Source organism: Gopherus evgoodei, chromosome 3 (genome assembly GCF_007399415.2).
Source record: "Gopherus evgoodei ecotype Sinaloan lineage chromosome 3, rGopEvg1_v1.p, whole genome shotgun sequence".
Taxonomy (NCBI): domain Eukaryota; kingdom Metazoa; phylum Chordata; order Testudines; family Testudinidae; genus Gopherus; species Gopherus evgoodei.
In genome coordinates, this window is record NC_044324.1 from 1,014,583 (window position 1) to 1,027,611 (window position 13,029).

The window sequence follows — 13,029 nt, forward strand, 5'->3', positions numbered from 1 at the left end:
TGTATTATTTAGTGTTTATTTAATATGACAAAATATAAGTTCCATGGTCTTTCACATATGAAACTGCAACCAATAAATATACGGAGTACATTATTGAAAACAAGTTATTAAAATGGACTACATTTAAACAAAGATGTACAAATTTTTGCTTTTTATATATTTTTAGCATTTAGCAAATCTACATTAATTACGCAACAAATAAATACACAATAATATTAGGTCCAGATAATTCATTTCCCCCACATGCTTTACTCTTCTGCACAGATATTTCGGATGATTGCTCAGGCCGATTATTTCATAGTCCAGTCCTTTCTTTTCATATGCAAATAATAAAAAATAATGAATTCTAAGTCCGAACAAAACAAACCAACAAACAAAAACAACTCGTCTCAGAGTTTTTGCCATGTTTGAGGACAAGTGCATCTAGGAAACAAGCTGTGGATATACCCAATCCACGGACAAGGTAAACATTTCTCTTTTAGACTTCCGAAAGTAAAAGTGGAGATGTCAGGTCTTTTACGTAGAACTCCAGGATACAGAGGTTAATTTACATACAGTAAATATATCAGCATTTTTTCCTTCTCCTATTAAGGTTAAGCAGATAGTTAAGGAAGATTCTGTGACTTTAGACAACTTACTTTGCGTCTTTTTTCTCTCCCTTAGGCAGCTTATTATTGTAGTTGTTGCTATTATTATCATAGCACTGATAGAATATAACCCATTAGTTCTGCGGATTGTTTTTGAGCAATATTATTACTAAAGCCCCTCCCGCCCCCCAGAACGTACAGGTTAGAACATTGAGTAACAATCTAAAGAACTATACACTAAATTCTGCATGAAGCGAAGAGAAGGTTTTTGCATACTAATAAGATAACTCCTTTGTCTGATGGATTTGTGAGGGTATGTAACACAGTCCATTCAGCTATACGACCCCCTCCCCACCCTAAAAAGAAAAGTTTTCCGAAGGTAGATTACAACAAAACTCATGTAAATATTTGCTGACTCTCTCTTTAGAGAGTCATCCTGCTCCTTAGAGAGAATCTTTGCTTTTCAATTTGGAATCTTTCTTCCACTTCATTCTCCGGTTCTGAAACCAGATTTTGATTTGCCTTTCGTTTAAGCACAGGTTGTTGGCAATTTCTATGCGCCTCCGGCGTGTGAGGTATCTGTTGAAATGAAATTCTTTTTCTAGTTCCAGAGTTTGGTAGCGAGTATAGCTAGTTCTGGAACGTTTGCCATCTGTTTCTGGAAAATAAAAGACACCACATGAAAAGCCAAAACAATTATGTTTCAAAAATAAATAATAACACAACAGAATATAAATAAGTCCCCTTGGTTATGCCCAGGACAATTATATCTGCCTAAGACATCAAGGTTTGGCCAGGGTCACCATGTAGCTTCTCTTGTTATAAACACCTTCAGATTAAAGTTTGTTTGGGTTTTCTTTAAAGATCAAACGTATGCAGACTGCCCAGAAGAGAACCTGTTCCCTGTTAAACATTAAGAAAGTGTGCAAAAGAGGGGAATATATTTTCATGGGCTGGATTTCTCTCCTCGAGAGGGTGGAAGGAGAAAAAGCAAGTCTATATAGACGGGATGACTTTTTATATGTTTTTTTTATTTAATATTTTTTAAAGAGAAGCCTAAAAGAACGTGTGTATTTTTAAAACCCCCTCCAAAAAATTGGAATATTGCCTTTTATACACGTTTTGTTTCTATGATCCAATTATGCTGTCATAAATTTGGGCGTATATAGCCTCTAAGCCTTTTAGTGGACAGTTTTACGAGCAATTGATGCCTTAGTCGTAAAATTTACGACCTTAGGTTTTTTTTATTATTTGCCCCGTATGGCCTATAAAACCAAGGCAAATCCTGTGAAACAAAATCAAGAAGTGAAAGTTTACCATGGCTCATGTGTAGTTTGGTCATCCACGGATATATTTGTGGTGGTTGCTGCTGCTGCAGTTGTTGCGTTCCTTGTTGTGTAGTTTGCACCGGCTCCGCTTTGATCTCGCCAATGCTCTTAGATCTGTCCTCCAACGCCGTGTTACCAGCCTTCTGACTGTAAATTCCTGGGTTTAGAGGAGTCTGGTCGTCTCTGGCTAGAGAGTGCCCTGAAGAACCCATGACTGTACAGGAAGGTCGGTCGGGGTTAGTTCTAGGGCTTGAAGACATGTCCAAACCGTTCAGAGAGTTGGAAGAACCAGAGGATGGGAATGTGATGCTTAGATCCAGCCCACTGTAGCAATACCTGGATGACTGAACCTCAGACACAGATCCATAATTCCCATAACTTTGCATGGTATAGGCAGGAGCATTTTGACTTTGCTTATAGAACGAATTGGCTACGTAAGAACTCATGTCGGATTTTTTGCACCCTTTTGATTAGGCTTGATTTGTGGCCCTTTGAAGTTCAGGGGGTTTTTTGTTCTCTAAAGTGCAGAATTTATAGGTGGAGATTCTTCTTTCTTTATTCTATGTGCGCTGCCCAAATATGGCATGTTTAAATAGAATCACGTGACTGTGTTGGCCAGTCATAAATTTGGCTTGATGACCCCAGGAGGTTATTGATGGAAGCCTGTGAAACGTATCTGATATGTTGGCAAAGCAAACTAAAGGCCCCAAGTAAAAACCAAGACAACGAGACTATAGCGTCACCTGGTGCTAGGCTTGTGGTACAACGCTTCATAAAATACGACTTCCCATGCCCCCTCAGTGTGTACATTGAGCTTGGGTGTAGGGTGGCCAACATATGAAAGTATTTTGCCTTTTAAGAAATGGAAGATTTGGCTAATTATATGTTGACAGAGATTCAGAGACGGACGTGGACATATTTTCCTGCCTTTGTGTGGGATAATGCCAGTGGTGCGAAATATCTTTAGATACAGGCCATAATATGTTTTCTCTTTATTTTCTTTGTGCACATATATTATGTGGCTATAATAGCAACGTGTGGTTTATATGCATTTTTAGAGAAACACACGCATATAGCTGTGTTTGGGTGGGAAGGGGGTTCATATGTATGTGTATGCACGTCTATATTATTATAGATATGTTTGTGTATTTACTGTAAACCGAAACGCTTTAGGATTTCTAATTCACAAAACGCGTTAGTGTGAACTGTTAGCCGCTATATTTTATTTTGTTAGAATAATATATCAATTAGTTCATACATATATACACACATACATATATATTATATAATATATGTAATGTATTGTGTGTAATATATATTACACACGATGCATGTATTGTGTAATATACATTACATTGTACTGTGTGTAATATATATATACAATACATTACATATATAATATATACTGTATACATATATTGTATATATTGCATATATGTATACATTGTACATATGAATGCACATATGATTTATCATCTAAATCTCCTGTAATATGCAGCTATACACAGCAGATTTGAATATATATATTCACATTTGCTGTGTAGAGCTGCATATTATATATACATACATCATATATATTATACTCACTCTAGCTCTGTGTATCTCTCTGTGTGCGTTGTGATGTGTTAATATCAGTGTACGTGTTCGGTGTCAGTGAATCCCATGAAGTTCCCTCCCATAAATATTTCATGGCTTAGGTGAATGAAATAAACACGTACAATGCCTTATCTTCTTTATATGTGAAAAAGAAAGCTCTGAAGTGTTAAGCATGGGTTGTTTCTGTCATGTATCTACAGTAATGACCGAAAGTTTACAATTTCTATTACCTTTACCACTGCAGATTACAGCTTGAAGAAGTAGGGAGACCTGTGCTTGATGCTTACTGAAAAGCAAATCTCCTTTCAAGGGTATTTAGTTAAGTGATTGCATTAAAATATGATTCCTTTTGCTAGACTGCCTTTAGACTAGGATACTTGCGTGTTGTAATATACACACAACGACAACCATTAAAATCTATTTCAAGGTTTGTTGCTTTAAATGTTATGACAGTTCATATATATATACACTTCTAATTTTTCTATTAAAATGCAGACCAGGGAAACAACAGTTTGTTTTATTTCTTTTTAACCGTCCTGTTTTCTTGACTGTGTAGCCAGACTATTGTTTGGTAAATGCATATTTTGCTCTCCCTTCTTATGCCGTTTTAAGTAACGTATACAAGCGGAGGTGGAAAATAAGCAAATTATGGGATTATAAAACGGCCCTTATCTTTTGATTTCAACCGAATTCAACTGAATCCTGGTTGTTTAAGACAAACTCTGAGAGTGTGGTGGGGCTTCCAGGAAAGATATGCCCCTAACGTACCACCATATGTGTTAGATACAGAATGTTCGTACCACTGGTAAATGCCTTTGTACTGAGTATACGACAGAGGATATAAAATATAAGTTGTGTTAAAGCCTTCGTAACGTATTATATGTCTGCAATACACCGTAGTGTAATATTAGCATTGTTTGTTTCATGGTATGATATTGTCAATTACCCTCTCCTGAGTGCCAGCTTTTCTATAAAAATGGTCTAAGTAAGTCTGGGAAAGTGTGTGATTGCTTAAAGCTAGGTGTTCATCAGCAATTTCAAATGCAGGTGTTTGTTTATTTATTGAATAACAACAACAAACATTCTGTGACCTGTGAATTGCCTGATGAGAACGGCAATAAAAATACTATTTGAACTCTGGAAATTCATTTTTTTTAATCAGGAAGCGAGAGGTATGGCACAGATTTGTAATGCCCTTTAACAATACAATAACAAGACTAAATAAAGGAGAGAAAACAAAATGCAGAGTTCCTCTTCTGGAATAATTTTGAATGAGAGAAGTATGGAGGAGGGGTGTGAGTGTGTGTGTGTATGTGTAGGGAAGGATAAAGGAATTTGATTGTTAGGAAAAACACACAGAAAATAAGTGAACTTTCTAACAGGCTGTTATCAACATGAGGGGTTCCAACTGAATCTCAGAGGCCAGTCTGTAAACTTTAAAAATAATATTCAGTTTTATTAAATACTCAACAATAGTCCTCTGGACATGATCTTTATACATGAGAGGGTGTAACACAAGATATTTTTTTCCTACTGCTATAGACCTCCATTCACTTTATACTGTTGAACATTACAGTGCTAAACATAAATATAAATACAAATACCACAAATACAGCTAAAAATATTCACACATAAACTGTCACAGTTTGCAATGATGAGCCCAGGTATTGTTTAAATACAATTAGGTTACTCTTGAAAATGCTATATTTAGGTGGAAAGAGATTTCAGGGAATTATTTTCAACATGGTGGGAAACTCGTTTTCTGGATGATAATAATAATAAGATAACTGCACAGAGTCCATCTTACAAGGATCATCCCAACACAACTAGGCAACACTACAGGGTGTTCTGCCTCCTGCAAGCCAATTTCTTTTTAGGAAGAAAACTGTGTTCAAAGTTAGATAAATAGGCAAGATGGGGGCTAAGTGAGGGTTAATAGTCAAAACCTAGAAGGGATTGTGGAGCAAGTTATGAACTGAATATTGGGGAGTGGAGGGTGAATGGGGGGGAAGGTCTGTCTTTCATGTCCACGTTTGGCTCTTAATTTTTTTTAATGTAGCCAAACATATAACTTGTGCCAGTGATAAATATAGCGTGTATTTGGATAGGGGTGAGGGTGGGGAGTGTGGGGGGGGCATGAGGGGCTGAGCCGTCAATTTTCACTCCTTTTGCTTTTCCTCCTCTGTCTCTTCTCGCTTCTCTTCCTTTGCACCCAAGCTATCTGCAGCTGCCCCAGCGCCTGCGCCGCCTCCCCCAGACAGAGTGGAACTCAAGTTACTTTCTTTTTTCCATTTCATCCTCCTGTTCTGGAACCAGATTTTGATCTGACGCTCCGTTAGGCAAAGTGCATTGGCGATCTCAATCCTCCTCCGCCTTGTCAAGTAGCGGTTGAAGTGGAATTCCTTTTCCAGTTCCAGGGTCTGGTAGCGGGAATAGATCTGGCGACCCCTTCTACGATCCGCTCCATAGCCGACTCCTAGGGATTCAGAAACAAAGCAAACTAAAACTAATTAGTGATACATATATACCTTAGTGAAGACATATCTATTTTGATCACTGCAATCACAAAATCGATTCCCCTTCAACCCCCTCCCCTCCATCCTACATCCCTATTGTCAACCCCCCCCTTCCTCCCCAGTTCTTAGCTCCTGTTTACCCAGATTCAAGTTATCACACTCAGCCCCTGCAGCACAAATGGTTTCTAATCTAGGCATGCTACTCCTTGCAAAGCTTTGGAGAGTCTTGCTTTAATTATTTCCCCCAAAAAAACTAAAGAGAGAGAGACAGAGAGGGAGAAAAGAAAACTAGGTGTTGCCTTAATTACTAGAAATAGACTCTTCCTCTTAGCAACACAAATTTCATAAATTCCCATGGAGAAATCTGTCACAAGGAGGGATTCTTTTTACATATCCTCCCGTCCCAACAAACAATGGACTTACTCACCTATCATTAAAACTTATCTTACCCAAGTAATATTTTGTGCTTAACTCCAAAGCAGAGCTCACTGCACTTTATTATAGATATTTTACACTCTCGAAGTCTTTTAATTAGAAAGAGCATAACAAGCCATATTTGCCTGCAACAACTTAACAAATAAAAGGCCTGTAGCGGCAACTGTGAAGGAGCTATATTATTGTTTTTATGGGGCCATAAAAAGTAGCGGAGGCTGTTCTGCTAGGGAGATGGTCGTAAAGATGGTTCAGTTTATTTAATTTATATCTCCAAGCTGTAAAACTTACCACTGTGGGAGTTCATGCGCTGCATCCATGGATATATTTGAATGCTAGTTTTTTGTTCTTGCGAAGTGTTCCTGTTTTGGTCACTGGTAAAATCCTGTGCAATTGAAGTCTGTGTATTGTGTCCCATAGAATTTTGCCTGCAGCTAGAAAGCATGTCTTTTTCTTGGTAAAAAGCATTAGATCCATAGTCATATGGTCCTCGGCTGGAACTAAACACAACATTATCTTGCGGTGAATAAAAAGGAGAAGAGTAAATCCGGTTTTGAGCAACGGCTGCTCCATAGGTAGAAAAATGCCTGACGGGGTCATAAGCCGTTGAATTGAGAGCTACATTGGGTAGCACATCTTGGCCACTGGTTAGATGGCAAGATAACGATGGGTTTGTAAAATAGGAATTCATATCTTCCTCTATACCTGGGTGTATGATTTCTTTAATATTTATTTCTGTCTCCAGTTTGTAGTCTGAACTAGATTGTTATAGGGAAGGCTCTACTCCAGGACAGACAAAATGACAAAGTCAGCTGACCTGATTTGAGCCAATAGGAAGCTAGATGTCAAGAAAGGGAAAAATTGCTTTTGCTTGTGTTGATTCCCCAGTTGAAACTAAGTATGCATTGAAAGTAAGTCTTGAAAATTCTAAATATAAGATGGCTTAGAAGAAGGAGAGAAAATATTAAGTGTGTGAGGGGAGATTTTGAAGGGGAGTACTCTTAGGGAAAAAACACATCTGAATTAAATTTGAAATTTCATAATCAAATCTAACTTTCTCTCTCTCGCTCGCTCTCTTTTATTTTTTTTTGAACACTCAGCTTTTGAAGCACAGAATTTTTTATGGTTTCCTGATATCTGATAACAAAATAGCCCAGAATTCAAAGTAATACCTCTCAAGTGCCCACAGAATATTAATTCATAAATTATCCATCTTTCTTCGTTTTCTCATGGAGCATTGGTCAATATTATGGAATCAAGTGGTTGTGTTCTTTATGAGAAAATGTCACATAAAGGGAGCAAAAAGAAAAAAAACATGGCGACTGCTCAACTGATAATGTGGCTTTTAGAGCATTCCTGAACTATGGATTTGGAAGGAAGTTGCAGTAAAAAAAGACAACATTCCGAATTCACGTTAGTCTGGAAGTTAGATGTTCTCTTTTAGTGCAGTTTGACATTCCTGTCCTGAATATTTCCCTTGCAATTTTCAATAGTTTGTACTGTTAGAATATATTTACATTTTCAACAGGAACCACAACAAAACTCACACTTTTCCTATTTGCAATTTAAGTACATTTTGAGGTATTGGTTGAGGACAGCACCTCGTGTTTACGTTTACAGAAATTTATGGTTTCAGATATTTACAACAGATTTAGGAAACTTCCTTTGCAAATATTTAGTTAGATTAAACAGGATTATATTATCTCTTCTCTTGGTGAATTGCACCTAGGACTAATTGAAATGAAGGCAGCTAATCTAATTTTAATTTCAATCCAGTCCCATAAATTGCTCCTTAAATGTAAAACATACCTGCTGATCTGTAAATATTGCAAGGTATATTCATCATTCTCGTGGCTGGCTATTTAAAAATTCAATTATGCCAGGAAACCCTTGGCCTTTTTCTTCACGTACACATTTTATTTTAAATTTAGGATTTGTGTAGAGTGGTCTGGTGAGACGCAGACTGAAAGTTGCAGGGTAAAAATTCGAACATCTGAAGGTGTTTTCTTGCTATTACTCAATATACTGAATTTCTTTTTAGCTATGTCTCCCCTAAAAGATTTTAGTTGACAAGGAAGAGGGGGAAAGCTATATTTCCCCCCCAGCTATAACAGGAACCCGGATGCCAAAGGATTTTATTATCTTTTTCCTCTGTGTAACAAAGCAAAGTAATCAATGGTGGGCAATAAAGCCATAAACGAGACTACAACTGGAAAAAAAAAAGCTCGTGTATTCATCTTCTATAACATTAAGGCTTCCCTTGAGTGTCACTAGGAAAATAAAATAAAGTTTCTAACCAAAAAAGAAGACAGCTGCAAGTATACACCAGGTTATTTAGCACATGTGCCTTGTTGCTGACCATAGTTGGGCTTCCACTCCACAGTGCTTAACTTGTGACCAGCCTGGTACAGATATACGAATTATGCCCAATGTGAAGATTTACTGGTATTTTCCAAAAAAAAACGAAATTTAGGTTGGTTTCTTGTCTCCCCTTCTCCCTCTTCCCCAGCCGTCATACGTGGGGATTTATGGAAACAAAACGAAACGGAACAAAAACGCTACATATGCTATCCCCCTGGCGTTGACACATTGCACACCCAGCCACATACACATGCAGATGCATGTGTCTGCAGAAACATATATGTTAGATAGATTATAACTGTGAATAGATGTATGTATGTATATGTCCTATAAGAACAATCTCCTTTGAAACCATGGTTACTTTGGAAACCAACCATTGCATTGCTTCCAGATATGAAACTGGGGCAATGTACAATAAACTGAATGAATGCATGCATGCATGCATGAATGGAGATCTTTTGCCTCCTCTTGATATGTTGCCTTACCTTATGTATTACTTATGGTCCAAAGGTACTTGGAGTGTAAATTGAAAGTAGCAGGAATTCTTGGAAGATATACAGATATGATCCTATAGGGGTGTGATTCATGTGGCTTCTTTCACCTAAAAAGATGCATTTATAATAAGAGCAGTCTTGTTAAAGTTTTGAAGGAAAGTCTTGGTTTGGAGGGATTAATTTTTGTATAGGTGCTCCGGGGCTCTTGTACTAAAGACCTGTGTGATAACCGTGCGACTAGGAGTGGAGAAAGTTAAGTGCTTTATTACTTCTCTAAACAGAGGGCAATGCTTAAAAGTCTGGTCGATTTATAGTGAACAGTAAACAGCTGCCATAAAGAAACTTAAAATAGAATGCTCTCCCTCCTGAAAATCAGATTTCTTGGGAGAAAAACTCCTGCAAATGTAAACGAGGCATCATTAGATTACGTTTTACTGATTGCACTCCTGTCTAGCATTTTGAATGCACTAGATTTGTATTCAATTTATATTTTAACCTGTATTGGGATTTCTCGAAAGTATTTCATCAAGGTATGTCACTAGCAAAAGGTATTTATTATTTTCCCCCATGAAAACATGTACAGGGAAATATCTAGGGCTATTTCTGGTTAAATTGGTCTGCAAACAATTATGTAAACTCATCAGCAGAAGCAAGAACAGATGTTTTATTAAAACTGCTACACAGCAGTGGAAATATGCACAAGTCCTCGAGTAGTTCTTTAATAGCAGTTGCTCTTTGTTCCCAGAAAATAAAAAGCCCACAGAAATCTGAAATAACATCCACTTCTCATAAGCCATATCTCCCCCCCACACACACACAGACACACACATTTACCCCTCTCCCCTCTCTGATGTTTACAGGGGGGAAAAGGAAAAAAATATGTATCGGGAGATTTTTTTTCTCTCTCCCAGCTGTAATTAGCGAATTGATGAACTGATTTAGAAAAAGGTTTCAAAAATGCATCCCAACACATGTGTTTTCTATCCCCACTAATTACTGAAAGGAAACAAACCCAAATCGTTCCGTCCTCCCCCCCGCCCCAACACCCTATAGCCTTAATAAAATGCTACTGTCCGGTTCCTATTCTGCCTAGATCCTGAATGCAAATTCAGACGTCTGTTTGTTTGTTTTAAGAGGAAATGAGTTTGTTGTTTGGTACAGTCAGAATGACCAGTTGAGGCTGATAATACAATTGTAGTCAAAAGCAATTACACTCTGTTAGCCAGTGCATTGCCTGGATGTAGAAATGTGCTTATTCATAAATACAGGTTGTATTTGGGTGCTTTTAACATGCACCAAAAGTTAGCATGGGTCAGAAGTGTTTACTTGATGCGCCTGTGCAGTATGAATATAAGTTTTAGCATTCTGTACGTGGGAGAAGAGAGAAAGTGTTTATATTTTCAACACACATATTAGAATTCCACGTGTGTGTGTGTGTGTGTGTGAGAGAGAGAGAGAGAGAGAGAGAGAGAGAGAGAGAGAGAGTACAAAGAGTTTATATTTTGAATATATATTAATTATATATGTGTATATGTGTACGTATATGCATTATATATACTATATATACATTATATAAAACAAATGTGTATAGTCAAACTGGAAATTCTTTCTACACGTACACACCTATATATACATGTAGAATATGAATGTATCAGTACGCATATATACACACTTACACATATATAATATAAACTATGTAAAGAGCGTGGTGGTGTGTATTTATATCTGAGCTGAATATTTTGTAGTTGGGAGATGTAAACACGTGATGTCATTAAATATCTTCCCGATTTTAGCTGATCTCACCTCATATATGTTATCTCTGGCTTTTTTTAACTTGACATGTATTGCGCACGTGAGTTCTTGCCTTCTAATTATTTTTTATCCCTTTTTTTATAGCACGAGCCTTCCTAGTCAAATATTGCTTTTACTGCAAATAGCTCCTCTAAAAAAGAAAGAAAAAACAAAATCTGTTTGAGGATTACTTGGCACATATGCGCCATGGGCCACTATTTCCCAACATGAAATGTTCTGCATTGTTTTGAGTCGCTTCTTTCCTTAGTTATATTGCAGTAATTAAACCCTAGGACGAAGAGTCTGGTCGCTTCTGATTAAAATAGAAGAGGAAATCTATCCTTCTACTGCATACTTTCTATTCAGCGCTTGATGGACTGTTTAAACTTTATTTCAATGTCGCAGACAGATAGTTTTGAAAGAGGCAGGCTATATGGCAGGTTTATTTGCCACTTTAAAGCATCTTCTTTACAAAGACTCACAGAGCAATAATTAGCAATAACAGAGCTCTCTCTTTTTTCATTTTCACCTCTTTCCTAGAAGACTTTATATTTATTATTATTATTATTATTATTATTATTATTATTATTATTATTATTATTATTATTATTATTATTACATAAACCCAATTTCTTCAGTCCTGTATGCAAGTATGTCTAATATCTCTAAAGACAGGTTATAAAGACTATATTTACCACAAAGTACATTCCAAGTTTGGTATAATTAGAAGACTCATTGCTATGTACTAGCCATTTTATTAATTTTGTTGCATGGCTGATGGAAATAAGTTTAAATGTATTGTTATTTTAAAAGAAAGAAAGAAAGAAAGAAAGAAAGAAAGAAAGAAAGAAAAAAAGAAAGAAAGAAAGAAAGAAAGAAAGAAAGAAAGAAAGAAAGAACCTGCCTGACGCCTCATCCTCATCACACACAAAAAGTTTCATGTGCAAACATTTAACCTTTAGTTCCAAAACTGAAAAATAATAGTTCTAAGGTAACATAGGAGCACAGTTTTCTCAGGTTTACAACCGCCATTCTGTAATCACTACACGCATTTCCAGAAAAAAAGAAGACAGAATTCTGGAAACTGTCAAAACACATATCTCATAAACAGGAAACTGGGAGATGGCGGGGGTGAGGTGGGGGGGGAGAGAAGATAAATTAATCTATTTCACTATATAATTTATTCCTTTTTTCTATCAAGGTCTGAAGTTCTTTCTAACATTGCTAAGCGTTTGTTTATATTCATTTGAATTCATAGTGCAACTGAAATAGATGGTTATTATGCCTGAACTACTATTTCTAATATGTGGATTTATGTATTTTTTTCCTTGCCAGATTTATTGAGGGCCCGCACCTCAACAAAAGAAGCCAGAATCGAAACCTCTCCGCAGAAACTGAACTTCTCTTTGTCTTAAATTGCCAAGTAACAATGTCGCTGCTAAAGTTAGCTTCAGCACCTTCACATGCTATGTAATGATGAGTAATGCATGGATATAATCCAATTTTCAATGTAATATTACGTCAAATGTTTGCTAATTAAATGCACTTATGAATAAACATCCTCAGTGCTGGGGAAACCCCAATGTGTTGATAAATGCAAAACGATTGAGTGTTGCATTGTGTAATTGCTAAAAAAAAAACCCTTATAATCAAAAGTACAGACAACGGTTTCATATTCCATTTGATCCAGGAAAATGTATTTCTCAGCTACTATTTAGTTTGACGAATGAGTGCATTAGACTGCATCGCATGTATGTCATGCCTTACATGTTAAAGCCAGGTACCACTGCAAACTCCTAACACCTCTGTGCATTTAGAAAACTATTGTTTAGCTTGGTTATTCTGTCTAGTTGAGTGAAAATATCCCCTACTATCATGTTTTGGTGGGCTTCTTTCTTTCTTTCTTTCTTTCTTTCTTTCTTTC

General features: G+C 36.8%; 2 protein-coding genes across 3 annotated transcripts; both read right to left on the reverse strand.

The window, feature by feature from the left end:
• Nucleotides 1-265: 265 nt before the first annotated feature.
• HOXC5 (homeobox C5) lies at nt 266-2,428 on the reverse strand. The gene is made up of 2 exons (XM_030554425.1): nt 1,905-2,428; nt 266-1,245 (listed from the first exon to the last, which is right to left on the reverse strand). Exons 1-2 carry the CDS (start codon nt 2,359-2,361, stop codon nt 1,031-1,033), a joined length of 672 nt encoding a protein of 223 aa, XP_030410285.1. The 5' UTR covers nt 2,362-2,428; the 3' UTR covers nt 266-1,030.
• Nucleotides 2,429-4,997: 2,569 nt separating this feature from the next.
• Nucleotides 4,998-7,216, reverse strand: HOXC6 (homeobox C6). Of its 2 annotated transcripts, none has more exons than XM_030554423.1 (2): nt 6,751-7,216; nt 4,998-5,987 (listed from the first exon to the last, which is right to left on the reverse strand). In XM_030554423.1, exons 1-2 carry the CDS (start codon nt 7,148-7,150, stop codon nt 5,671-5,673), a joined length of 717 nt encoding a protein of 238 aa, XP_030410283.1. In that variant the 5' UTR covers nt 7,151-7,216; the 3' UTR covers nt 4,998-5,670. The 2 variants fall into 2 exon arrangements, with proteins under 2 accessions (XP_030410283.1, XP_030410282.1); XM_030554422.1 differs by having other exon boundaries at nt 4,998-6,011.
• Between the last annotated feature and the right edge of the window lie 5,813 nt (nt 7,217-13,029).